General features: G+C 39.2%; 1 protein-coding gene across 3 annotated transcripts in view; it reads right to left on the reverse strand.

Annotated features, from left to right (window-relative positions):
• Fabp2 (fatty acid binding protein 2) overlaps positions 1-27,597 on the reverse strand; it is a 50,293-nt gene that overhangs the window by 7,939 nt on the left and 14,757 nt on the right. For all 3 annotated transcript variants that reach the window (XM_087193217.1, XM_087193219.1, XM_087193218.1), the window contains one exon: positions 3,641-3,753. In XM_087193217.1, coding sequence (XP_087049343.1) covers positions 3,641-3,753 — 113 coding nt within the window. The remainder of the gene's footprint in view (positions 1-3,640; positions 3,754-27,597) is intronic.

Consider the following 27,597-nt stretch of genomic DNA (forward strand, 5'->3'; position numbering starts at 1 on the left):
TTTTAAAACTGATTAAACAGAGTAAATATAAAATATATATATGTACAAAATACATAAAGTATAAGTATAATCAAATTTTCAAAGTTGTTTTAAAACTCTTCCCATAAAAGAAATATGGGCACAGACAGATATGCAATGAGTTCTGCCAACTTTTCAAAGGAAAGATAATTACTGTTGAGGATGTGGCCTATGAGAACACCATATATACTGCTTTAGGGAGTAGAAATTTATTTATTGCTTTGAAAAAGTATTTGGTATTTATTCCTTCCTATTTTTCTCTGTTTTAGAGTTGCTCTTTTAAAATCCAAGTTTAAACACACTCCAGCAGCCTTCTAGAGACAATGCACGTAAAATAAACTTTTTGAAATTGGTGTGACTAAGAAAATATGTGTGGTCTGAATTAATAACTGACCGTCTGGATAGGTATAGAATTCTAGATTGTGAAAAAAAGTAATTTGCATCATATTTTGTAGGCCATGCTCTTCTAATCTTCCAGCTTCCGGTGCTGCTGTTGAAAAGCTCAGACTCTTTATGATAATAATATGCATGTCACCTATTTGTGCCTCCCCATCCTTACCCATCACAAAAATTTGCTTCAGGGAAGATGACTTTAATGTGTATTTTATATGGTCTTCAAGAAGTCCACAGTGAAGCCAAGCCCCAGTTGTCCACAGTAGTAACTTACTTATTAACTCAACCTGTGTAGACTTCCTTTCTTTTCCCCCCATTCTGTAGTATTCTGTAATTTCATAATGCGCATTAGTGTGTTCCTGTTCTCACTTAGCATGTTGAGTATTTGATTGGGCACACTTCTTGCTTCAGTTTGGGTAAATTTTCTTGAATCATTTCTTAGAGTATTTCCTACTCTTCATTTTCTCTGTTTCCCCACTCCAGAACTACTGTTATTCAAGTTATAATTCCTGGACTAGTTTTCTTTTTTTTTTTAACATTGTCTTGCACATTTTTTTAGTGTGTCTGTATTTTTGGTATATTTTCTGGCATGTTTCTTCAACATTAGCTCCCAAGTTTTTATTTATGCTATCACATTGGATGTTATGCTCACAATGTGTTCATGTATTAAAACATCACACGGTATCTCAAAATATGCAGAATTTTTATTTGTCAATTAAAAAATAGTGCCTTTTTGAAATAGTACCAAATGATACGCCTTCTGTATTACTTTTCTGTTTTACATTTCAAATTAGAGATGGTTAAAAGGTATTTATGTATTTGTTAAAGGGTATTTGTATTATTCTATGAAGTAATATACATTAAATTATTCTTTCATATAAAGGCTAGTGTTAAAAATATTAACCAAACTTGTACATGTCCCATGAACTATCATTTTACTCTTTGCAAAATATTTGCTAGAAATGTAGACTTCACAATATGTGTTCATGTTCACTGACCTTCTGCTCCCTTGCAGCAATGACCCCCTGGTGCCATAAGGCCCTAAATCACTCTTTAGAGGATTTGGACTTTCACTGTAGGATGGCCATTATAATGTAGTTTAAATACTGTCTTTGCATAGCAGCAGGAACTAATTTGCAAGAAGTCTTTGGATGCTGTAATGAAGAAAACAGCATAGTATGAAACTCAGTTTAATTTACTACCTGTTTCTGTAGTATATGGATCATTTTTTACAGAGTAAGATTTTGGTATTTAAGGCTCCAGAGGTCATATGCCATAGGCTCAGACAACTTCTTGGATTAAATCAAATCCCAATACACTGTTCCAAGCAGAAACAGTGCTATATAAATTCTTCCATTGTGAGGCCAGCCTGGTACTATTTGGACTATTCATCCAAATGCAGTATATAGGCTGTGCTTATGGAGAAGGGTCCTTTAATTAGCCTAAGTGACCAGAGCTTGCAAATGGACTGTTCTTTACAGAACAAAGGCATTGTAATTTAACTTACTGGGGAAACATGCTTATTTACATCCAGTTACACAAATAGGCCAAAGGTGCATTACATTTATTTTAGAGAATTATCTTTGACCATTCAAAATCATTAGAGCCAATAGTCCTGTGTGAAGTAAACTAAATAGATAACACATATTTACTGATCGTATTATCCTTTAGTGTAATAACCTTAAATTTTTTAAACCTTTTCAGGGCTGGAGGTCTATCTCAGTGGTGGGGAGCTAGCTAGCAAGGCTGTGGGTTCAACACTTAGCACTGGGTGGAGGAGGCAACTTTTTTTGTGTGAGGAAAAATCCCCCTCAAAAGCCTATAATGACATACATGTCTGTATTTTCTGATATAAAGTTTAAAGTAATGCTTTGTTAACAACTACTTCCAAGTTCTCAGAAGGCTAATAAAAACAATCTTCATAATGAAATTTTTCTCTGAATAAGACCAGGCTCAACAGTGTGCCTCTGAAGGTGGGCCACTATTTATGTTGACATCAAATTGAACACAAACTGTACAAGAAACTGTTTCAGAATAGCTCATGGAGGTTATACCTATCTATAGAGTTATGGATGTGAGAATACATAAGTTGATAATATGACATGTTTTCTGAGCCAGTGATTGAAGCAGTAAAATGTACTGTGACTCTCTCAAACTTTATACATCAATTTGTGCTCAGCACCTAACTCATGAGGCAAACCTACTTTCTAGTTCCTTTGTAACTGTCAACATCCACATTTATAGTCCTTAGTTTAACTATAAGAATGTATTACTAGCATTTATTCTCCGTCACATAAAAATTCAATAGATGTGCAGATGATACATGGATGGATGAAGAACTATAATGTAAACTGGCAATATTGACTGATAGAGCCTTATGGAAAATATATTTCAAATGAGGTATTAGGCAACAGGATATAAACTTCAGGAAAGGTGATAGATACTAAGCTCCAATACCTATAAGATAGATGTAAAACTGATAATTGAGAGAATTTTTGAGGATTACTTCAGTGGAGAAATGTATTGTGAAGGAGCAATAAGAGTAGTCTACACTTCTAGATGCAATTCTAGAAATGTCTGGACAGTCACAAAACTCAGTAAGTATCCCCTACACTAATTCTATACTGAAAATTTTGATATCTTGTTCATCATGATTTTTATTAATATTTTTAATGGGTCTTTAAAATGACTGGAATGTAGCTGAGTGGTAGAGCACAATGCCCTCGATTCAATTCCCAGCACACACACACACACACATAAAGCCTTACCTCGACTGCTGAGGTTTTTGGTACTCCCTTAAACTTTGCACTCAAAGCAAATGCCTTGTTACTCTTACCCCGGTTCCAGCCCTGACTGGGGCACAAGGTAGTCATGCCTACCCCTCACCCTAGGCTGGGAAGGCAGCTTATGTCAGTAGGATGGAGGTGGAAGCCCAGAAAGGTACTACATCCGGTTCTGGTTGAGGTTCAAGAGCCTGTGACTTCCAGGGACTGGTTGAAGAGCAAGTGGAAGGAATATCAGCCTGGGTCATTTAAAAATGCAAACATCTAAGAGGGTGCTCTGTGATGGTTGAAGACAACTGAGGATTGAGAAGCCATGGGCTAAAGTGCTGCGTGGCAGAAGCTGAGGGGCACTAGGAGAGACCACCTGAGAGTGAGGCACTGCTACACCCAGAGAGGGGGCTGAGGCCCGGAAGTCAGGAAGCCCCACTTCTCTGCCCTCTACTCACCTTCCAGTCCTGGAGAGGTTAAGCTGGGGTTGTAGCGTACCCTTCCCTGAAGATTGCCGGACTGCCCTCAGCCAGCCTCTGGGAAAGCGGTGGGTGGGGAGGAGATGTTTCAACTGTTAATGAAGAATAAAATATCCTCTAATATGTCAGGCAAAACATTTATTTCTTCTTTTATTGTTTTAACATGTGTTCTGACTATGTTGCCCATTCTGGTCTTGAACTCGTGGTTTCACATGATCCTCCTGCCTCACTTTTCCAAGTATCTGGGACCACAGGCACACACCACTATGCTGAGCTTGGACAAACTATTTTCTGTGAACTAGAGACTATGATTTTTATATTAAAGTAACATTAAGAGGACATTGCAAGCCTCCCTGGGAAACATTATCATTATAATCTCTTGAAGCTGGACTCCAGGAGATCTTGTTTCTAAAGAACATAATGGTGATGGTGCCCCTTGGAGTTACACAACTCAAAGTCCTCAACAGAACATTTTATGACTTGTATGACAAAAAAATCAAAGGGCTGCCCAGGATTTTATTCTGGCACAGGGGAAAAAAAATCCTTTCAGTCAAATATAAATGTAAAAATTAATGTGCATTTCAATTAAAACTCTATTAATTGTGCTTGTTCAACTTATGGTTAGAGAAAGATGAGTGGAAGGAAGTATGGATGAATACACAAATAGATACTGAAAGGCCAATTTAAATTATTTAAAAAAATCTGTTTCCTTAACAAGGAAACTATGTATCACTTCTCAGCCTTTTGGCTAAGATCAAGTGTAACAAGGAAACATTTAAGAGGGAAATTCCTATTGAAAGGGTAGAAACATTCATTGGGAGCAAATTTCAAAGTCTGGTTGACTGATTGTACTTAGACACTATCTATATTTCAAAGGTTGGTCTCTCATAGAGATAGCCAACTGAAACAAACTTCTGCGCCCAACGCCCTTGAGAAATAACCTACTCAGCTGTGACGGATGGCATCTACTGTCAAGTGTATGCTAGTTACCTACAGCACTGCCCTGTGTGGCTGTCTTTTCTTCAACCTCCCTTCTACCATCTTAGTTTTACTCCTCATTTCACAGTAAGATTTATGGCACTATATTATCTTTCTTCTTCAGTGTGTGCCTAAAATCTCTACTACTTTTTGTGACAAATGAAGCTTTCTAAAATACAAATCTCAACCAGGCATGGTGGTGCACACCTATACTCCCAGCACCCTGTAGGCTGAGGCAGAGGTCACCATGAGTTTGAGGTCAGCCTAGGCTACATAGTTAGTTCAAGGCCAGTCTGAACTACAAGGTGAGACCCTGTCTCAAATAACCAAGAAACAAAATAAAGTCCAAATATAATCAAATAATAGATATGTTTATGAGTATCTATGCATACACTTATGTTTGTATATGTAAATGTGCATTTGTACACACATATACATATAGAGGTCTATATAAATATATAAGCATACTTTAATGGAATAATCATACATAAACCTTATAGGAATTATATCTGGTTGATTGGATAATGAAAAGTTGAATGGATTTGTTTTTTGTGTTTTTTAAAATGTTTTATCAGTTATGATGTTGACTGTTTATTAACATGTATTTTTCTCTTATTCAAAAATGCAGAAGAGGGGCCGGGGCTTTAGCTCAGTGGTTCTTGCACCTACCTCACAAGCGCAAGGTCCCACACTATATCCCCGCTACCAAAATAAATGTAGAGGAAATTAGGCATGGGGCACATACATAATCCCAGTACTTGGGAAATTGCAACAGGAAGATCATGAATTTGAGTCCAGATAGCACTAGATATAGTTCAAAGCCAGCCTGGATGACATAGTGAGACCCTTTCTCAAAAACTAAAAAACAAAAACAAAAATGAAGAAGAAAACATCCAATGAATGAGAAAATGTTGATTCAGTTGTTAACATTTGAACTGTTTATAAAATAATATATAGCACGATCCCACAAAATTTATATTTTATATAAGTGAGGATGATACACATAGCACAGTCAGACTTTATTCAAGTACAGGAAAAAAATACTACCACTGAAAGACTCAGGCAAAAATTCATATATCCTGCATAGGTACCATTAGCAAATACACAGTGAGGTCCATATATGTATCTGTGAGGGGTGTGTGCATATATACTGCTAGGTACAGCTATGTACACACGAATGCACACAAACACATGAATGCTAGCATTGATCATGTGCTAAAGGTTGGACCTTTTCACTTTCCTTTGTGCTTTAGCTACATCTTCAAATCTGCCAACCATGAATGTGTATATCTTGGTAATATCTCCACTTGGTGTGATTCTCTGTGGCAAGGCTGTAAGGCTGTGCATAAAATGTACAGCAAAAACAACTGATGGTTTTCTGTTGTTCTTTGCTGTTGTTTTGGGGGTTTTTCTGAGACAGGGTCTTGCTATGTAGTTTAGGCTGGCCTTGCACTCAAATGTAGCCCAGGCTGGCATCAAATTTGGGGTGATCCACCTGCTTTGGTCTACTGAGTGCTGGGATTATAGTCACACCCTACCATACCTGTCAACTGATGCTTTTTCTAAAACTGGAATGATTTCCTTATTTCCTCTGGATTACTTCTGCCATGCCTCACAGTGGTACTTTAGCAACATCATTCTTTCACCCCAAATGTGCTTCATTTCACCAAAGAGCCAGAATCCCTTGCAGGAATTTGCCAACTAGATAGTTTTGAAGCCAGTTATCTGCAATTAACTCCCTTGGTGAGCCTGCACACCAGCCTCCCCAGCTAAGCTGCGAAGGAGCCAGGGAGTCAAAATAAGAACACTAGGTAAACACAGGGCACTGGTACCACAGCAAAGTCCATGACTGGTGTGGAATTCACTATGAGTAACATATTAGATAGTCAAATACTGGTATTCCCCACAGATGGAAAGAATAGATATTGAATGAATACGTGGGTGAAAGAATTAGCAGGAATAAAGAAAGTAATGGCAGAAAACTTTGTAACTGGGAAGGCGCAAATTGAGGGGAATGCCGCTTGATGGTTTCTTCCTCCTGTGAAATAGCATGCAGGTCACCTGCTGAGGGCAAGGGCAAAAGGCTATAGAATGGTTAATGATTCAGCCCTTGTCATCAATGTGGAGGAAACTGACTGAGATGTACAGAAATCTTGGCAAGCAGGGCAGATGATTAGGTTGAGCTAGAGACCATGAATATGGACTAGAACTGTGGTCGACAGGAAAGTGTGGAGGAGTTTTTTTCCTGGGATGATTATTGATTGGATAGAAAATGTCTATAAACCAAAAGTGGGTTCCAATCTGAGGAAAATAGAGGCAACTGAACAGAATTCTCTCCAGGCTAAGAATTGATAATGTGGGTGAAATTGGAGGAGCTGAGAAGGTGCAAAGCTATAGTTAGAGAGTGGCAGTTTGAATTTCACAGAAGATGCGCTCAAGTGACAAATCATAGGACACAGCTTTAGATGGAAGTGGGTGTAGTAAATAGGTAAAGACTGCTACATATGTATTGGTGGTTAAGGAACTGTGAGCCAGAGTGACAGGTGGCTTGTCCACCTGGACTTTGAGGTCACCCTGGATGATGGCAGGACACAGACGATGATGTTAAGCCAGGATTTTCAGTGATAGATGGTAGATAATTCAGACAGGAGTGGGTGGGAGGTAACGCCAGATGCTAGAGAACAAAACTCGATGGGGTGAGATGGCGGATGACAATTGATGAGACCAGCTGGAAGTAGGTAAAGCTAGATGGAAGTGGCATCAAAGAAGTTTTTTTTCTTTTTCTTTCTTTCTTTTTTTGGAGGCAGAAACACTTATGGTTTGATGTGGTAAAGAGAAGCACTGATTATTCAAACCCATTTTTTTCTATCTGGGATATGAAGTACATAGGAAATATGTGACCTCCCAATATATATTGTTTGAGGGGATCCATCCTTTTTTGATAAACCAGATTACAAAGATGAAGCCATAAATGCTTCATGCAAGAACATTCAACTGACATGTGTAAATATTATAAAATGGGTATTTTCTTGTTACTGAGAATCAACAAGGCATAGTCATCATTATATGGTAGATACCATCCTGTGCACTGCTGTACCACTAGTCTTTTTAAAAAAAACAACAACAAAACCAGCCACCTAAGGCACAAAATCTTAGGTACATAATCACACAATTCCTAATAGTCCAAAAATTTGTAGGCTAATTGCTACCCTAGAATGAAGTAAACCTTGTTAGCACTGTTTAGAATCCTCCCCATTTCCATTCACTGCTACCCATTTGGTAGTAACCTTAAGATGTTCGTGTTACTTCTACTATGTGTCCCTCCAGTTCTCTGAGAGTCCTCTGTTTTTCATTCCAATGTGAAAGCTAAACATTATGGGGTAAAAAATATACAAAATCAATAAATTCTGAGGTGATTAGGAAATGCCACAACATGCTAGGGGTTTTCATATGTTTGTGATATATAAAAAAAGTGAGTAAGAACAAGGTTCCCTTCTGCCACGATATAGGGTATTAAGATTTCTGCCAAAAAAAAATAAAGATTTCTGCCCACTCTGGAAAGTTATTTCTTTGAGATGGGCTTTTCACATCCTGTTGCCCTTGCCCTTGCTGATGATGGTTTTGGACTTCATAATAATAGTGTTACCCTGGGCAGTCCCAAGGTCACCAATCACGCTGAAAACACCGAATCAGCCTCCTGCAGGCAGGCAGGTCTGTGGACGCGGTCCCAAGGTCACCAGTCATGCTGAAAACACCAAATCAGTCCGCGCCCTGGCAGCAAACCACTGCCCCCCCCCCGCTCCTTTGTCCTCTTCTCTGTACAACCACCTGGTTCCACAGTACAAAGATGCAGAGGACACTGAACCACCAGACCACTGTACTGGAGCTAATCAAGTTCTCAGCATTTAAAGAATTCCTGCCCAGAGGTAGGGGCTTCCAGGCCGCCAGCCGTCTCGTCACTCCCGGCCCAGAGAAAGGGGCTGTTAGGCCACCATCCCTACCGCCGCTCTCGGCCCCTGGCCCACCTCTCCCAGCTCAGAGGAGGTGAACGCCACGGGCACCAACAGCACCGCCCCACACCTCCCCCAGGCAAAATGAGAAACCACATAAATAACTCTCAAAATGAGACTTCCAGATAACCTAGAGCAACCCCAAAGGGAAATGTGATGGAACACTCTGATACTCAACCACCTGGACTCACTGAACTGCCAACAAAAGCGAATCTGGAAAAAATGAAATCAGAAATAATTTCTCAGATAACAGGAGAAATTGTGCTCCTAGTGTAAGACATGATGAATAAATCTAGAGTGGAGCTGAGGAACATGATGGAATCTCAACATAAGAAACAAATGGAATCCATAAAACAGATGCAAATAGATTTCCAGGAGATGAGAAACTCCACTGAAAGTCTACACAGCAGAATGAGCCAATGTGAGGACAGAATTTCAGATATAGAAGATAAGATTGCAATTAATAACCAGGAAAAGAAAAATTGTTTCAAAATTATAAGGAAACATGAGAAATCAATCCAGAAGCTGCTAGACAATGCAAAGAAGAATAACATAAGACTGATCAGAGTCAATGAAGAAACAGGAGAGAGTGCAGATGACATAAAATCTCTTCGCAGAAGTAATGGCAGAAAACTTCCCAAGAAGGGGAAAAGAACTTGACATACAGCTAAGTGAGGCATATAGGATTCCAAATAGGCTTGACCAAAAAAAATCTACATATAGGCATATAACTGTTAAGATTCCAGAAACTCAACAAAAGAACAAAGTTCTACAAGCAGTTAGAGAAAAGAAACAAGTCACAAACAAAGTAAAGCCCATCAGAATCACAGCAGACTTCTCAACACAAACCATCAAGGCAAGAAGAGCTTGGAGTGACATATTCCAAGCCCTAAAAGAAAACAGCCTCCAACCCAGACTGATGAACCCTGCAAAACTATCTTTCAAAATTGATGGAGAAATAAGATACTTTCATGACAAAGAGCACCTTAGGAACATCGTGAATACCAAACCAGCACTCCAAAGATTTTTGCACAATATCCTAGGAACAGACATTGAGGATCACAACCCCAGGAAGCCCAGCAGAATGAGCCCATCTGGCATGACAAGAAATTAAATGTAAAGGGGGGGAACCCAACAAAAAGAAAAAGTCATGGCAATGATAAGTCAATACGTTTCAGTTATGACCATCAACGTTAATGGTCACAATTCACCAATCAAAAGAAACAGACTGACAGAATGGGTCAAGAAGCAAAATCCAACAATATGCTGCATACAAGAAACACACTTAATTCAAAAGGAAACTCATAGACTGAAAGTGAAAGGGTGGAAAACAATACTCCATGTGATGGGAACCTGAAAAAAAGCAGGAGTAGCTATCCTCTTGGCAGATCAAGTAGATTTCAAACCAACACTGATTAAGAGAGATGAAGAAAGGCACTACACCCTTGTAAAGGGAACAATCCAACAGGAAAAGATGACAAACAAAAATATCTATGCACCAAACACTAGTGCACCCAACTATATAAACCAAATATTAAAGGACATGAAAAGTCATATATGCACTAATACAATTGTAGTGGGGGACCTCAACACCCCACTGTCACAAATAGATAGATCAACTAGACTAAAAATAAGTAATGAAATACTAGAATTCAATCGAACTCTTGAACAAATGAACTTCACAGATGTTTACAGAGTCTTCCACCCCACAAAATCAGAATACACATTCTTCTCAGCTGCACATGGGTCATTCTCCAAAATAGACCACATACTCACACATAGAACATGTTTAAGTAAGGGCAAAGGAATTGAAGTTATCCCCTGTATATTATCAGACCATAATGCGATGAACTTGGAGATCCATAGCAAAAGAAACCGGAAAACTTTCATAAACACATGGAAATTGAACAACACACTTCTAAATAACCAATGGGTCACAGAGGAAATTAAAGAAGAAATCAGACAGTTCCTTCAATTAAATGACAATGACAATACAACATATCGGAATCTATGGGACACAATGAAAGCAGTTTTATGAGGGAAATTCATAGCAGTGAATATGCATATTAGGAAAACAGAATGAGCCCAATTAAACAACCTGAGGCTGAACCTCAAGCTTCTAGAAAAAGAAGAGCAGGACAACCCCAAAGCTCATACAAGGGAGGAAATTATAAAGATCAGAGGAGAAATCAATGCAATGGAGACTAAGAGAATGATACAAAAAATCAATGAAGCCAAGAGTTTATTCTTCAAAAGCATCAACAAAATTGACCAACCCTAAGCCAACCTTATCAGAAAAAGGAAAGAAAAAGGCCCAAATCCATGCAATTAGGAATGAAAAGGGTGAAATTATAACAGACCCAGCAGAAATCCAGAGGATCATCAATACCTACTTCCAGAACCTATATGCCAATAAGATGGACAACACAGAAGAAATGGACAGATTCCTAGATACCTATGAATTACCAAAGTTGAATGAAGAAGACCTAAAATTTCTAAACAACCCAATATCAACCAATGAAATTGAAAATGTAATTAAAAACTTATCAACTAAGAAAAGCCCAGGCCCTGATGGCTTCACTGCTGAATTCTACAAGACATTTGGAGAGGAACTACTGCCACTACTGTTTCAACTCTTCCATGAAATTGAAAGGGAAGCAATACTCCCAAATTCATTCCTGGAAGCAAGCATCACCTTGATCCCCAAAGTAGAGACCCAACTGAAAAAGAGAACTAAAGGCCATTCTCACTAATGAACATAGATGCAAAAATCCTTAATAAGATACTGGCAAATAGAATGCAAAAGATCATCAAGAAGTTCATACACCCTGATCAAGTGGGATTCATCCCACGGATGCAGGAATGGCTCAACATATGCAAATCAATCAATGTAATACACTATGTCAATAGAGCCAAGGACAAAAACCCTATGATTATCTCCATAGATGCAGAAAAAGCATTTGAGAAAGTCCAACATGCATTTATGATAAAAACTCTACAAAAAATTGGAATAGATGGTCTCTACCTCAAACTGATAAAAGCCATCTTTGAAAAACCAACAGCCAATATCATACTAAATGGTCAAAAACTGAAATCCTCCACACTAAAACCAGGAACAAGACAAGGATGTCCACTATTACCACTCCTGTTCAATATAGTTTTGGAAACACTAGCCACGGCAAGTAGACAAGAGAGAGAAAGAAAAGAAATAAAGATAGGTAATGAAGAAGTCAAATTGTCATTATTTGCAGATGACATGATACTCTATATAGAAGACCCCAAGAACTCCACCAAAAGTCTTCTAGACTTAATAACCAAATTAGTCAAGTAGCTGGTTACAAGGTCAGCACACAAAAATCAATAGTTTTCCTCTACACGAATGACAGACTCACTGGGAGAGAAATAGGGCAAACAATTCCTTTCACAATAGCATCCAAAAACTGAAATACCTAGGAATCAACCTAATGAAAGAAATCAAAGACTGCTTCTCTGAAAACTATGGCACTCTGTAAAGAGATTGAAGATGATATCAGAAAATGGACAGACATGCCCTGCTCCTGAGTAGGAAGGATTAATAGAGTGAAAATGGCCATACTTCCAAAACTGCTATAGAGATTTAATGCAATTCCAATTGAGATCCCAGCAGCATACTTCAAGGACCTTGAGAAAACAATCCAAAAATTCATTTGGAACAAGGAGACCCAGAATAGCAAAAGCAATTTTAGGTAAAGGAGACATGGCAGGGAGTATCACAATCCCCATCCTCCAACTTTACTACAAACCTTCTATGATTAAAAAAAAAAACAAAACATCATGGTACTGGCAAAGAAACAGACTTGAGGACCAGTGGAACAGATTAGAAGATGCAGAAACAACGCCAGACACACTCAGCCTTCTCATCTTTGACAAGGAGCCAAATACCCTCACTGGAGGAAAGATAGCCTCTTTAATAAATGGTGCTGGAAAAATTCGGTTTCAACTTGCCAAAGATTAAAACTAGACCTATATCTCTCACCATGCACTAAACTAAAATCAAAATGGATTAAAGATCTCAATATTGAAATAGAAACCCTGAACCAGTTGGAACAGAGGTTAGGTAGAACTCTTGAAGGCATCGGTGTAGGAAAAGATTTTATGAACAAAACCTCAGTTGCCCGTGAACTAGCACAAACAATCAACAAGTGGGATCTCTTTTTATTATAAAGCTTCTGCACAGCAAGAGAAACCACCAGCAGTGTGAAGAGACAACCCAAAATGTGGGAAAACATCTTCACCTGCTCTTCCTCAGACAAAGGTCTACTATCTCGAATCTATAAAGAACTTAAAAAGATCAGACCTCTCAAATTTAAAGACCCAATCCAAAAATGGGCATCTGAAATGAACAGACATTTTTCAGACAAGGAATTAGAAATAGCAAATAAATACATGAAAAAATGTTCAACATCCCTGGTCATTCGCGAGATACAGATGAAAACAATGCTGAGATTCCACCTCACTCCAGAAAGAATGGCTGCTATCATGAAATCCACCAATAACAAATGCTGGTGGGGCTGTGGGGAAAGAGGAATCCTGCTCCACTGCTGGTGGGAGTGTAGACTGGTGCAACCACTATGGAAATCAGTATGGAAATACCTCAAAGAAGTAGGACTGGAAGTCCCATTTGACCCCACTCTTCCACTGCTGGGGATCTTCCCCAAAGAATTAAAAGAATCATACCACAGTGATATATGTGCACCCATGTTCATAGCAGCACAGTTTGTGATAGCTAAAACTTGGAAACAGCTCAAATGCCCATCAACTGGAGATTGGAGAAAGAAAATGTGGGGTTTTTTTTATAAAATGGAGTACTACTCAGCCATCAAAAATGAGAAATTAGAGACATTTATAGCTAAGTGGATGCACATTGAGGCGATACTCTTAAGTGAAATAAATAGGACACACATGTATAAATACCGAATAGCTTCTCTGGTGTGAGAAACTGAAAGTGTAAATGGGGACTAAGATGTATGATAGGCAATGTGAAATAGGAAGAAAAGGGGCAAAGGGGAAGGAAGTGGGAGGGGTAGGGGAAAGGATAGAAGAGAATGGGATTAATATGAGAAAATGGAAAAATAGGAACAAAATCTTTGTAAATAGGGAGGGATGGAGGGGTTGAAGGGAGGGCTGGGCAAGGGTGAAAGATGGGAACCAAGAGAGACTATGTAAAGGTGCAAATTTCCAATGATGAATGTCATTATATTGTACACCTAAAATGTACCAATGATTAGAATGAATAATTGATAATGCAAAATAGGAAGAAAAGTTCCAAAGGGGTAGGGGTAGTGGGAGGGGCAGGGGAAAGGAATGAATGAAAAGGAAAAATGATGAGAAATGGAAAAAATGAAAATAAAGTCTTTGCAAATAGGGAAGGGTGGAGGGGGTGAAGGGAGGGCTAGGAATTGGGAAAAAATAAGAACCAAGATGCATCATATAAAGGGACAAGTTCCCAATGAGAAATGTAATGGTGTTGTATAACCAAAGTGTACCAATAAAAGAATTTTAAAAAATAGTGTTACCCTGGTTATCATAAATCAATTGTGTTTGTCTTTTGTGAGCTACACTAGACCTTTACAACTGGGAGAGAGGTAATCTGACTCCTACCTGGCAGCTTAGGGCAGGTCTACTAGTGCATCAGGGATAGGACTCAGGGAACCAGAAGCATGGTTGTTCAAGATACCAGGGATGGCAAGGAGTTTAATATGCTTAGATCAAGGAATACACTGTAAGAAATGGAAAGAAACTAGAGATAGACTCAGTGTGATCAAAAATATGGTGAATGTTTAATTTTTTTTTTTTAAGTAAATGTACTACACTACAAGACATGTTGCCATTATACCCCTCAAAATATTCACCTTCACTTTGAGTACATCCCATTAGCATAGGCATTTTCTGAAGCAGTTCTGGAAGTCCTTTTTAGTGTATGTCTTCAGTTGCACTATTGTGGCTTGCTCACTGTCCTGGATTTATTCAAAACGTTTACTTTCTATGTTCATTTTGATATTGGAAAAGAGTCTGGGTCACATGGTGCCAAATCAAGTGAAGAAGATGGATGAGGACACAGGGTAAAGTTTTTAGGAGCCTGAATTTTCGTGAGATGGGAGTCAGCAGCAGCATTCACTATATTTTTGACCATGCTTCATAAAGACACTAAAGAAGACCTCCAGAGCTGCTTCAGCAAGTGGCAAGCATGATGGCATCAGTGTGTTCAAAGAGAGAGAGAGTATTTGGGGGAAGGCCAGTGGCAGTGTCTTTTACTGTAATAAATTTCTTAAATTTAAGCACTTGCCATGTATGTTGTTCACCTTTTCTAAGTAGCAATTTCCTGAGCCATGTTAAGGAATGTGGTTTATACTTTTGGTGGAAAAATAGGCATCAGCAGGAGGTTCTGCTGATTTTCATTTCTTCTGAGACCACTCAGTGCGCGATGTGATCTGCGGGGGTGGGTGGGTGGGGGGGGTGATACGAGAGGAGCTCTTCTTCCATAGCATCTACAGCCACATGCACACACACACACTTAATCTGCTCAATTTCCAAAACTTCAGGAGTCTAAGAATTATAGTATTATCATAGTGAAAAGTAAAGAGCTAAGTCTGCATTCATCGTTAGTATCAAAGGTCTGTAAGATAAAGATTGTACACGTCTAAAGCTTCTATATAACCTTTACTAGATGGACTCCAGGTAACTGATAAAATTCGCGGAACTGCAGAGTTGGAGAGCTGGACAAAGTAAAGGATATGGTTAAAAATCAATCTGAACATTAAATATGTCAATGACGCCAGAGATAACAGAGATAACAGAGCTTTCAAACTGGCTTTAGTTAGGACATAGCCACTGATAAACGGAAGATCAAATGTTGAAGATGTCCATTCAATTGGTAGGGTTGTGTGAGTCACAGTGCTATTCACTTTCACTGATTCTTTTTCATTCCTTCTGAGAAGCATAAAGTGGCCATAGACAAAGGGTGTGGTGTATTTGGAAGGCACTGTTAGGTGAAACATGGGAAGAAGCCATTCCAGTTTCTTGTTCCTCCCCTTCCTGCTCCAGCTATGCACTTTTATTTCCATGGCTGTAAGATCAGAGAGGAAACATATATTCCCAGGAGGTACTATAGCCCAATGAGTCTTTAGCAGTCAAGTCCCAGGCATCTCCAGTCCCAAGATGATCACCAGTTGAAGTCACAAAACACAGAAATATTGTCTCTCTCCCGTTTCCTCCATTCCTCATCTCTGCAATCACAAACTTTTCCTACTTCCCACAAAGTTGAGTGTACACCAGATTAATTGTTCCCCAATGATTCTCTTTGGCATAAGATGATGAAAGAAAACCCAGTGTAGTCAATTTTAATAAAGCTAGAGTTACCGATGTAAAATGCTTCCCAGTACTATATTACAATCTTGCTTTCCCTCCTCTGTGTGTGTTCTGGTGTGTCTGCCCTTCTGTATAAAATAATACAGCTAGTAGAAAGTAGTTTCCTTTTGGTGAGGGACCAGGAATTGAACCCAGGGACTCACATATGTTAGGCAAGCACTCTACCACTGAACCATACCCCCAGCATTTAAGAATGTTTATATTGAGACAGTGTCTCACTAAGCAGCCCAGGCTGACATCAAACTTGAAATTCTCCTGCCTCAGCCTGTCAAGTAGCTGGGACTACAAGTGTGTGCCACCATGCTCAGTGAGAATTTACTTTTTAATGTGCCTACTTGATAAAATAAACAGAGGGCAAACCATTGAAAGGATGGTTGCCCAATGGACACGATCAGTGTTATTAAATGTGATTCTGTTCCCCAAGGCCATTATCAAACCTTTCAGATACATTCTTCCCTGATCCTGAACAAGTCTTGGCCAGGTTTTATAGGTTATCTCCTAAAATTTAGTCAATAAGATGTTCTCCAGTCACATTCAGTCACAAGAACAGCCTCTTTTTGGTAAGTAGCATTTTACGACTAGTTACTAATCGAGACTGTGTGCTGCACACTAACATTTTTCCTTTCCAGCTGAGGCCTGATCTAGGCTAGAAGTCTGAAGTGGAGGGAGAGAGAGGCAGTGACCTTCTCTTTCTACCTTTCAGCTATGCCCCACATATCCACCCCAACACAAAGTGAGGTGTGGCTTCCAGTTCTACCAGGTTTGGGAGGGAGAAAACAAACAAACAAACAGAGGAATGGTTTTAATTGATGGCACAGCTAACATCTGGCTTTGTTTTCTTTGCAGGTGTCAGAAGTTTAACACTGCTTCTCTTATGAGAGTTTTTGTGTTATCCAGACACATTTCTACCTCTTGAAATTGTACTCAATGACCTATCACCCTTCAAAGCCAAAACAAAATCCTCATTAGTACCTATTGTGCCATGCACTATCCCAGGTATCAGGATATTTATAAAAGCTCTGGCCACCCTAAAGGCAATGCAGATGTACATGTTATAAAATACATTTTCAGACAAGTCCCACATGTCCTGTGTCATATGCAGAGGGTACAACAGTTGACCTGAAGTAGACTAAAGAGTGGAAGGTGAGGCTGGATTTGATTAGGCATGTTGCATACATATCACACTGAATCCATTGATATGTACAGTTAGTGTATGCTAACCAAAAATGTAACATTAAAAGCAATGAAGTACTAACAGGTAAATATTAAAATCATTATGTTCATTGAATTAATTCAAAACTAAAAAGCTACCTACTGTGTGATGCACTTTGTGTGAAATATCCAGAATAGACATCTCCATAGAGAGAGAAAGTGGATGAAAAGTGGACAGGGAATGCAGATGCTGTATATGTGTGGGGTTTCTTTTTGAATGATGAACTGTTCAGGATTATGACATTGGTGAAGTGTTACAATATTGTGAATATATGTAAAAACAGTGAATTTTACACATCAAAAAAATATGTTGACTTTTATGTTCTTTATTTCAATAAAAATAATTGAGAACACAAATACAATGAAAATTCCATTCTCAATAATCATACTAATTTTACCTTTTTAACGGTATTTATCATAAATTCTGACTTAAAATGCAACTGATAACCACTAAAAACAGATGTCATTACAGTGTCATATCTCAGATATTTTTTGATATGTGCTGCAAATTATGATAGTTCCAAATAGTGTGCACTTTGAACTCATAAGTAGAAAAACTATCTTCAGATAGTTCTGATTCTTGAAATAAATAGTTGGACAATTTGTAGTATAAGACCACAATAGATATGCTTTTCAAGTTTTAGTTCACTTGAATTTGAGGAGATATAAAATATTATGCAAAAAGAAACTAAAGTGTCTTAGTATAGGTTGGTTAAGCGATCCCTTGATTTAAAAGTTCACATCACTGTGTGAAGTTGGTTCTAAAATAAGAAATGGAATAAACTCTCCCACAGACAGTACTGCATTACTACTTCCTTGAGTCCACCTCATCTGCTATCATGACATTTAATGGTACTTGGAAAGTAGTCTGAAGTGAGAAAAAGTTCATGGAAAAATGGGTAAGGATTTCCTGCTTTCATTTCATTCTTTACGTTCTTAGTGACATTTTTCTCCCTTAGGGAATTTTCTGGTCCCTTATGTAGTGAGGATCCAGAAGCCTGATGGGAATCTTTTTTGCATTAGAAAGACTATATTGTCTCACCCATATAAAAAGTTCTTTGAGTGCCACCCTCTAACACACACACACAAATCTACATGTGTTGCCTTTAATTTTAGCTGTTGGTTGTACCTGTATCACTGAAAGTTGATATTTTCATTTTTTTTTGTTGTTCAGAGTAAGAACATGATCGAGTAATGATAATTTCCAGATTCTAAAATGTAGAATTTTAAGGCATGGAAAAGCAAAGATCATAAGATAAAATAGTGGAAAGATATTCCATCAAAACTCACTGCTTTGAATAAGTTAGATTTAATTCTATTTTCCTATGACATAAAAGTTTAGGAGTAACTTCAAGAAGCTATTTATTTTTTTCAGAGAGTTTAACTGTTTTATGAATTTATAACAATGTTCTGTCAGCCTACACACAATAGAAGGACAAATTTGTGTCATTCCTCCTAATTAAAACTCTGAATCAATTTAATCTTTTAGTTTAATGCTTCCAAGTTTAAATTTATAGAATCTGCACACTCACATAATAATGAATTTGACCATAAAATGTGATCATTTTCCTATTTTTTGTGTCAGTCAGAAATGCCACAAAAAGCGAAGAGAATTGTGAAGTTCAGAACTTAATAATTATATAACCATAAATTTGAGTTATAACTTTAATAAATAGATTTATTTATTTTCTTGTAAGTCTTAATGATTTATAAATGTATTTTCTGATGTCTCTTAAAAAGCATTCATAACAATACATCAATGCCTTTTTTTTTTTTTTTGGTACCACGGATTGAACTCGGGACCTTGCTCTTTCGAGGCAGGCTGTGGCACCACTGAGCTAAATCCCAGGTCCCTGTCAATGCCTATTTTAACAAGGAATGTAAGTGTTTTCTATTGGGCTATGTATCTGCATAAAATATTACTATCAAGTACAAAAATATTGTATGCACTCATTCAATGCTATGAAATACTAATTATTTTTCTTATTTTAGACTTTTTTTGTTAATGTCTAATTCTCTTGTTTGTTAGCATCTTTTAGACTTGTATGTATGAAGAAGTTGAGCCAAGAGGATCTTTAAAAAGGATTCTTGGATTCTTGGAGCAGAGCCCAGAATATAAACTGGATGGAAGATCAATATCGTAGAAAAACTTTTTCAGTATAAGGTTACAGACTGATTAGTCCTTTTATAAACATTGGTATATTTCCAGTCTTGTCAAAGCAAGAGAAGTAAAAGACAATGAAAATTTACATTTGTTTTACATTCTTTAAGATATACATTTATTGGTGTTTGAACATAGACTCCAACCAAATCAACAAATAGAGGAAAAAAACCAAAAATAAACAAAAACCCCACAAAAGCAGAACAAAATCCAGTCAATATCCAACGGGTCCTCAGTTCAAATACTCCAATAAGAGAATGTATATGTCATTCACATGTTTCCACTTTACCATAAAGTCTGTATGTTCACATCCTCACCTTCTTGCATTAATTGCATTGTGATTATATGCACCCGCACCAATATCACTTCCAACTTTTCCACTGCAAAACTGAAAGTGGTCCAGTCTCAAGGCTTCATTTTTTGAGTTTGCAGCCAGAATCTGATGCTGTCCCTGTTTGGGTTAGGGATTCTTCCAAGCCCAGGCCCGATTGTAGATTTGGTGGGTATAGTCACTGGCAAGTGAGGGATCACTGAGTTGGTAGGGAGCATTTGCACTGTGGTAGCTGTCTTCAGGAGTTTGTGATTATTTTCATGCAGTGGCTGAGAAGTATACAAGAGACAGTAGTGACTGCTGAAGAACCACTTGGATCCTCACTGTCAGTGAGAAGTCTGTAGATTCCCTGGATCGTGTGTGTCCACCTGCTGGAAGCTGCAGTCACTGCCACTCTGATTTTATGGATGGGGTTCTCCTTCACTGCATGCTAGTGAGGATTCTGGAAGAGATGGCCATGGCTGCAATTCTTTCTTGCCCACTATGCCATGAAGCCAATGTGTTTGCACAGTTCTCATCTTGTCTTAGTTGCAACCTGGTTGCAGATGGCCACCTCTGTTCTCTGCAGATGGGTGTATGTTTCAGTGACTGGGATGTCACACTGGAATGCAAGACAGGAGCAGAGTGGACTTCACCTGCTCTCAGACACTGGTACCTGTGACCCAGCGGAGGAGCAGACATGCAGGGCTGGTGCTAAATGGTTCAGATATGCTGCCTATAACTCAGTAGGTAGACTCACAGAGCTAGTGCCAGGCAGTTTAGGTATACCTGCATGAGACTCAGCAGGGAATCTGGGCAAGCAGGCTCTTTAGGCAAGTGCTGGAGGCTGTGTTTGCACATAACAATGACTTGGCTAGCAGTCTTGACAGGTGTGCTTGTGAGCCATGCCAACTCTGTTAGGATGCCATTTGCCTTTGCATCCTCTCTCTGGCCCAGGTCCCACTGGGGAAGGTCCCCTGCCTATGCTATGCACTGAAGAGGAGAATGTAGGAATGCAGCTTTCTCCAGAACAGTGTTGGAGGGACACATTATGTTTGGGTATATGCAAAATCTGTCCCAGGAATGTGGTCTCTGCAGCACTAGATCAGTTCCTCAGGCTTTTTGCCTCACTATCAAAATGGCTTCTCCCCAGAGAAACAGAAGGTAGCAGCAAGCAGATCCACTGAGGCAGCACTGCCTCCCTGTTTTAGTTGTCCATTGTTTGATTTCATCTACATATATTGTATTTCCTATTAATTTTCTGTTTCAGTATGAAAGCCCCTTCCCTCCTTCTGAATCCTTGTTTCTCAGTGAATCCTCTCTGAGCTTCGCTGATGTGACTCCCTCTCTAGTCAGCCATATTAAATCTCTGCTGCACAAAATTTAATAAATACTACTCAATATAAAGAAACACATAGATCCCAATATAATAATAGTAAGTGACTTCTATACTCCACTTTCACCAATAGATAGGTTAAACACCCCCCCATCAAAATTAAAACTACAACATAGGTCAAATAGACTTAACAGATGTCTATAAAACATTCTGTCCAACAACTATATTCTTTTCAACAGCTCATGGAATGTTCTCTGAAACAGATCATACTTTTGACCATAAAACAAGCTTTAACAAGTATGAAAATAATTGCTGGCATCTTATCAGATAATAATGGAATTAAACTAGAAATCACGGCAACTATACTATAGAAATTATACAAACCCATGTAGATTGAAAAATTCAGTTTAAACAATCAATGAGTCATTGAAGAAATCAGAGAGGAATTTTAATAATTCCTAATATCAAGTGAAAGTGGAATACAATTATACTAGAATCTCTTGGATACAGCAAAAGTAGTTCTAAAAGGAACGTTTATTGTGCATACATCAAAAAAAATCAGAGGGATCTCTAATAAAGAACCTAATGATTCACCTCAACACCTTGAGAAAAGAACAAACCATAACCAAACCCAAAAGAAGAAAAGGAATAATAAATATATGAACTTAATCAGAGGAAAATAAAAGATCAATAAAACAAAGAGTTGATTCTTCAAAAAGATAAACAAGATTGATTACTTCTTGTACAACTCATCAAAAGAGACAATGGAGACATATCCTGAATTGAACACTACCACAAAATTGTAGACCTCAGAAGATAACCAGAGGCTTGAAGCCACAGAGAAATCTTTTTTTCTTATTTTCCTTTCTTGACTGTTTTTGGTTTTTCATGAGTGAGAACACCGTTTTTAGTTTTTGTGGGGTTTTTGTTAGTTGTTGTTTTTGGATTTTCTTTCCCTCTTGTCTTCCTCACCAGTTTCCCAAAGCTTGAGTAATCTTCCTTTGTCCTTCAACCTTGCTTTTAATCTCTTTCTCTTCTTTTATTTCCCTATTTTTTCCTCTTATCTCTTTTAGATTTTTCCTTGGAGGGTAAAATTGCTCTATTAAGAGAATATTTATTGTATATTTTTTTATTTGCTTTAGATTTTGTTATATAACTATAAATTTGTACCATGGTTTAAGGATAAGATGACAGAGAAAGCACAGAAGAACGGCTTGATAGCCCTTAAGGCTTGACAGAGGTTCATATATTATGCTATGGATCACACAAGACAATCTGAATTGGCCTGTTAAGGAAGCTTTGTCCTCACTGATATTTTTCTCTTCTAATGACGTGTTACATACAGAAAGTTCTAAGTCACATCTATGCCCTTCAGTATCCTTATTAAAAACATATTGTCAAAAATTAAAGTAAAACTAAAAAGTGATAGTGTCATGCCCGAAGACATGACATAACCTAGCCACAACCTGCCCACAGCCAGGCCAGGTGGGAAACTTTGCTGCCTGCAGGAAGAGCCATTGCAGACAAATTTGGTGCTGCTGGGAAAGCCCATCATATCCCAGCCATTGGTTCCAAGAAACATCTGCACTGTCACCTGGTCTGAGGAGCAAAGACCACCCTATCTTTGCCCCCAGACTCCTTGAGTCAATGAATCTTCTGACCAATGCCTGACAACCACCTAGCAACAACCTCTCTACTTAAGTCTATACTCTCTGCCCATTCCACACAGGTTTTACTCAAAACCAGTCCACTTGTTTGCTTTTCCTAAATAAAGCAGCTTAATTTGTTCACTGTAGGCAAGCCCAGGTGGTTTCTGGGCTCTCTGTATCTCCATTACATCTGGTGCTGAAAGACCTGGGAAAGGGTAACCCTTCCTGAAGGGCTTCTTTCCCTATCTCAAGCCTTTGTTTTGACAAGATCATTCTGTGAAAGCTGTAGCTCAGACCATGCCTCAGACTGCATTGCAGACATTTCCTGCCAGTTGCCTCACATTGAGTGAGAGACTTCCCCTTTTTCCTCTCACCCAGCTTCCACTCTCCCTGCTGCCACTAGCTGCCCCACAACCCCTCCTTCTTCTACTTCCCTTCACCTGCTGGGACAATTCTCTCTTTTAACCCTTCACCCATCAGCACCTTTCTATCTTTAACCCTTTACCCACCAAGAGAGAAAGACACTAATTCTGCTTTCTGTGTTCCTTAAATCCAGCATTGGTCACAGAAGATTTCCAGAGAGCAACTGTCCTCCCTTGGCTGGCCAACTGCAGAAACATCTGCCTTACCCACTGATCCACATCCCATTACAGCCCTGTGTCTCAGCTGGAGATGTCAACTGTTGACCTTGTTGCTGCCCTCATTATCTCTCTCTGCTCACCATGTGGAACCTCCCTCCCTCTATTCTCCCTTCCTCTCCTGTATCCTGTCTCCTACAAAACCTGAAACCCTTCTGTCTCTACCCTGGTCCAAAACCCAAACACATAAAGTTTTTTGTAATACTGGCTGGCCACAATATAAACTTGAAAATGGCTCTCAATGGCCAGAAAATAGCACCTTTGATTTTTCCATCTTGTGGGATTTAGATAATTATTGCCAAAAAAGGGAACATGATAATCTATGTTCAGGCATTCTTTACATGCCACAGCCTTCCCACCTTATGCTCTTCCTGTGATTCCTGTCAAATCCTTCTTTCCCTCTAGTCTGCACTCCCTTTGGTCCCATCCAACACAAGCTCCTCCTTGACCACTGATCCAACTGACCTGGCTCTTCTCTGGAAGTGTTCCCAGCCCCACCTGATGTGGCTGCAGACAATGCCACCCCAATGCTCTGGCCACCATGACAGGTACAGCCACACCCCCTGCCCTAGAGCTTCCTACCTTGGGCACTGCAGCCACTTCCCGCACTTACCTTAAGCACTCTGCTGCTCTCCCCAGCTAGCCCCCTGCCAGGCCTCCTGTTTATCTGAAACTATCCCTTGACTCTAACCTGCCTCCATATGCTGTACCCAGCCCTACTCCACCTCATACCTGCTTTAGACTACAATTTGTCTGCTCACCCCTCACCCCTTGCCTTGACTCCAAATTCTTACCCTTTACCCTTCAGTTCCTGCTCTGTGATGTGGCAGAGGCAAAAGACATAGGGCTCATGTTCCTTTCTCTCTGACAGACCTTTCCCAAATTAAGCAGCATCTGGGCTCCTTCTCTTCAGGCCCTACTCAATATATCCAAGACTAGACTTCCAATACCTAACTTGGTCATATAATCTCACCTGGGCTGATTTAAATATTACCTCCATGCTCTCCCCAGATGAGCAAAAATGAGTAATGTCCCTGGCCCAATCTTATGGAGATGACTGTCACCTTGCTCAGGCTACCCTTCTGGTGGGCACTGTGGCTCTTCCTGGCAGGACCTAAACTGGAACTATCAAGTAGGATCTAGGAACATAGCTGGTCAGAATCACATGGTTGACTACCTAGTAGAGGGGCTTTGCTGGGTGGTCCATAAGGCAGTTAATTTTGGCAAGCTCAAAGAGACTACTCAGGCCACAGATTAAAATCCAGCCCAATTTAAGGCCTGCCTGGCCATTTCCCTTAGGCGATATACAACATTAGACCCAGAAAAACCAGAGGGGCAACTCATCCTTAAGATGTACTTCATTACTCAGTCTGCCCCAGACATTTATAAAAATCTACAGAAGCTGGAAACTGTCCCTCAATCCCTACAGTGAGATCTAATCAATTTGGCCTTTAAAGTCTCTTTAATAATAGAGATGAAAGTGCCTGAAAACAGTGCATTTCTGAGCTGTGGATGCTAGCTTCCACTGTAAGAAACCCTTTAAAGTCAACCACCAACTTGATCAGAAAGGAATCAAAGGCACTGCCAAATCAAGGTACACCTCCAGGACTGTGCTTCAGATCCTGCCAGAATGGTCACTGTGCTAAGGAATGTCCGCAGCCTGAGATTCCTCCTAACTGTGTCCTTATTGAGGAGGTCCCCACTGGAAGTCAGACTTCCCAGCACTGGCAGCCACCTCTGGGTCACAACCCCAGGGGCCACCAACGACTGATGCCATGTGACATTCCCAGAGGCCCCCTGGACCATCTCAGACACAGAACTCCAGGTACCTCTTTTGGTGGAGGGTAAGTCCCTTCCATTCTTGTTCATTATGGGCACCAGCCATTCCACTATTCCTTCTTTCCAAGGACCTGTCTTTCTGGCTTTGTGGGACATCCATCTATTTATGCCTCCCCACTAGCTGAACTGGCATTTGCATGCTAACATACCTGAGCCCAATGGTAGATATTTCCCCAAGAAACCATAGCCTCCCTGTCAACATCAGAGCCCCAATCTGACAATATAGAGACCTAATAATAGATCTCATATCTCCCTGTTGGTCTAGGAATCACCACAGCCATAGGGACTGGAACAGCAGGACTAAGTACCTCCCTAACCTACTACCATTCCCTAGCCTAAGATATCACTAACAGCCTCAAAGAAATAGCTGATTCCATTCTTACCTTACACAACCAGTTAAACTGCCTGGCCTTGGTGACTCTTCAGAACCACATAGGTCTAGACCTTCTTACAGCTAAGAAGGGAAGTTTATCCATCTTTTAAAAATATATATATATATTTACTGGTACATTCTAGGTATAAAATACACTTACATTTATCATTGGGTGTTTGTACCAGAACATGATACATCTTAGTTTTTATTTTTACTCCCATTACCTGTGCACCCTTTACCCCCTCCACCCTTCCCTATCTACACAAAGTTTGATTCTATTTTTTTTTCTCATAACTTTTTTCTTTCCCTTCTTCCCTTTCCCCTTTCCCTTCCACCATCCCCAAACCCTTGGACTTTTTCTTATTTCAAATTATCAATTATTCATTTTAATCATCTTCATCCTTATTTACACTTTCAATTTCTCACACTAGAGAAACTATTAGGTATTTACACATGTGTGTCCTATTTATTTCACTTAAGAGTATGGCCTCAATATGCATCCATTTAGCTATAAATGTCTCTAGTTTCTCATTCTTTATGGCTGAGTAGTATTCCATTTTATAAAAAAAACAACATTTTCTTTATCCAGTCTCCAGTTGATGGGCATTTGGGCTGTTTCCAAGCTTTAGCTATTACAAATTGTGCCACTATGAACATAGGTGCACATACATCACTGTGGTATGATTCTTTTAATTCTTTGGGGAAGATTCCCAGTAGGGGAATAGCTGAGTCAAATGGGACCTGTAGTCCTAGTTCTTTGAGGTATCTCCATACTGATTTCCACAGTGGTTGCACCAATCTACATTCCCACCAACAATGGAGAAGGGTTCCTTTCTCTCCACACCCCCACCAGCATTTGTTATTGGTTGATTTCTTGATAGCAGCCATTCTTTGTGGGGTGGGGTGGAATCTCAGTGTTGTTTTCATCTGCATCTCTCGAATGACCAGTGATGTCGAACATTTTTTCATATATTTATTTGCTGTTTTTACTTCTTCGTCTGAGAAATGTCTGTTCATTTCAGATGCCCATTTTTGAATAGGGTCTTTGAATTTGGGAGGTCTGATTTTTTTCAGTTCTTTATATATTCTTGATAGTAGACCTTTGTCTGAGCTACACCTGCTAAATATTTTTTCCCACATTGTAGGTTGTCTCTTAGCTCTGTTGGTAGTTTCTGTTGCAGTGCAGAAGCTTTTTAATACAATGAGATCCCAGTTGTTGATTCTTTGTGCTAGCTCCCGTGCTACTGAAGATTTGTTCATAAAGTCTTTTCCTATGCCAATGTCATCAAGAGTTCTACCTAACTTATCTTCCAGCAAGTTTAGTGTTTCTGACTTAATATTTAGATCTTTAATCCACTTCGATCTTAGTTTAGTGCATGGTGATAGATATGGGTCTAGTTTTAATTTCTGACAGGTTGAAATCCAGTTTTTCCAACCCCATTTATTAAAGAGGCTATCTTTCCTTCAGTGAGGGTGGTTGGCTCCTTTGTAAAAGATGAACTGACTGAGTATGTCTGGAGTTGTTTCTGCATCTTCTAATCTATTCCACTGATATTCGGGTCTGTTTCTTTGCCAGTAGCATGCTATTTTTATCACAGTAGCTTTGTAGTATAGTTTCAAGTTGGGGATTGTGATGCCCCCAGCCATGTCTCTGTTGCTTAGAATTGCTTTTGCTATTCTAGGTTTCTTCTGTTTCCAAATGAATTTTTGGATTGTTTTCTCTAGTTCTGTGAAGTATATTGTTGGAATTTCAACTGGCATTGCATTGAATCTATATAGTAGTTTTGGAAGTATGGCCATTTTCACTATATTGGTTCTTCCTACCCAGGAACAAGGGATATCTTTCCATTTTCTTATATCTTCTTCAACCTCCTTCTTCAGAGTGCTGTAGTTTTCAGTGTAGAGATCTTTTGCTTCCTTTGTTAGGTTGATTCCTAGATATTTCATTATTTTAGATGCTATTATAAAAGGAATTATTTCCCCAATTTCTCTCTCAATGGGTCTGCTCTTTGCATATAAAAAG

Source organism: Heterocephalus glaber, unplaced genomic scaffold (genome assembly GCF_053883595.1).
Source record: "Heterocephalus glaber isolate CG9 unplaced genomic scaffold, H.glaber_assembly_v1.0 deba00001581, whole genome shotgun sequence".
Taxonomy (NCBI): Eukaryota; Metazoa; Chordata; class Mammalia; order Rodentia; family Bathyergidae; genus Heterocephalus; species Heterocephalus glaber.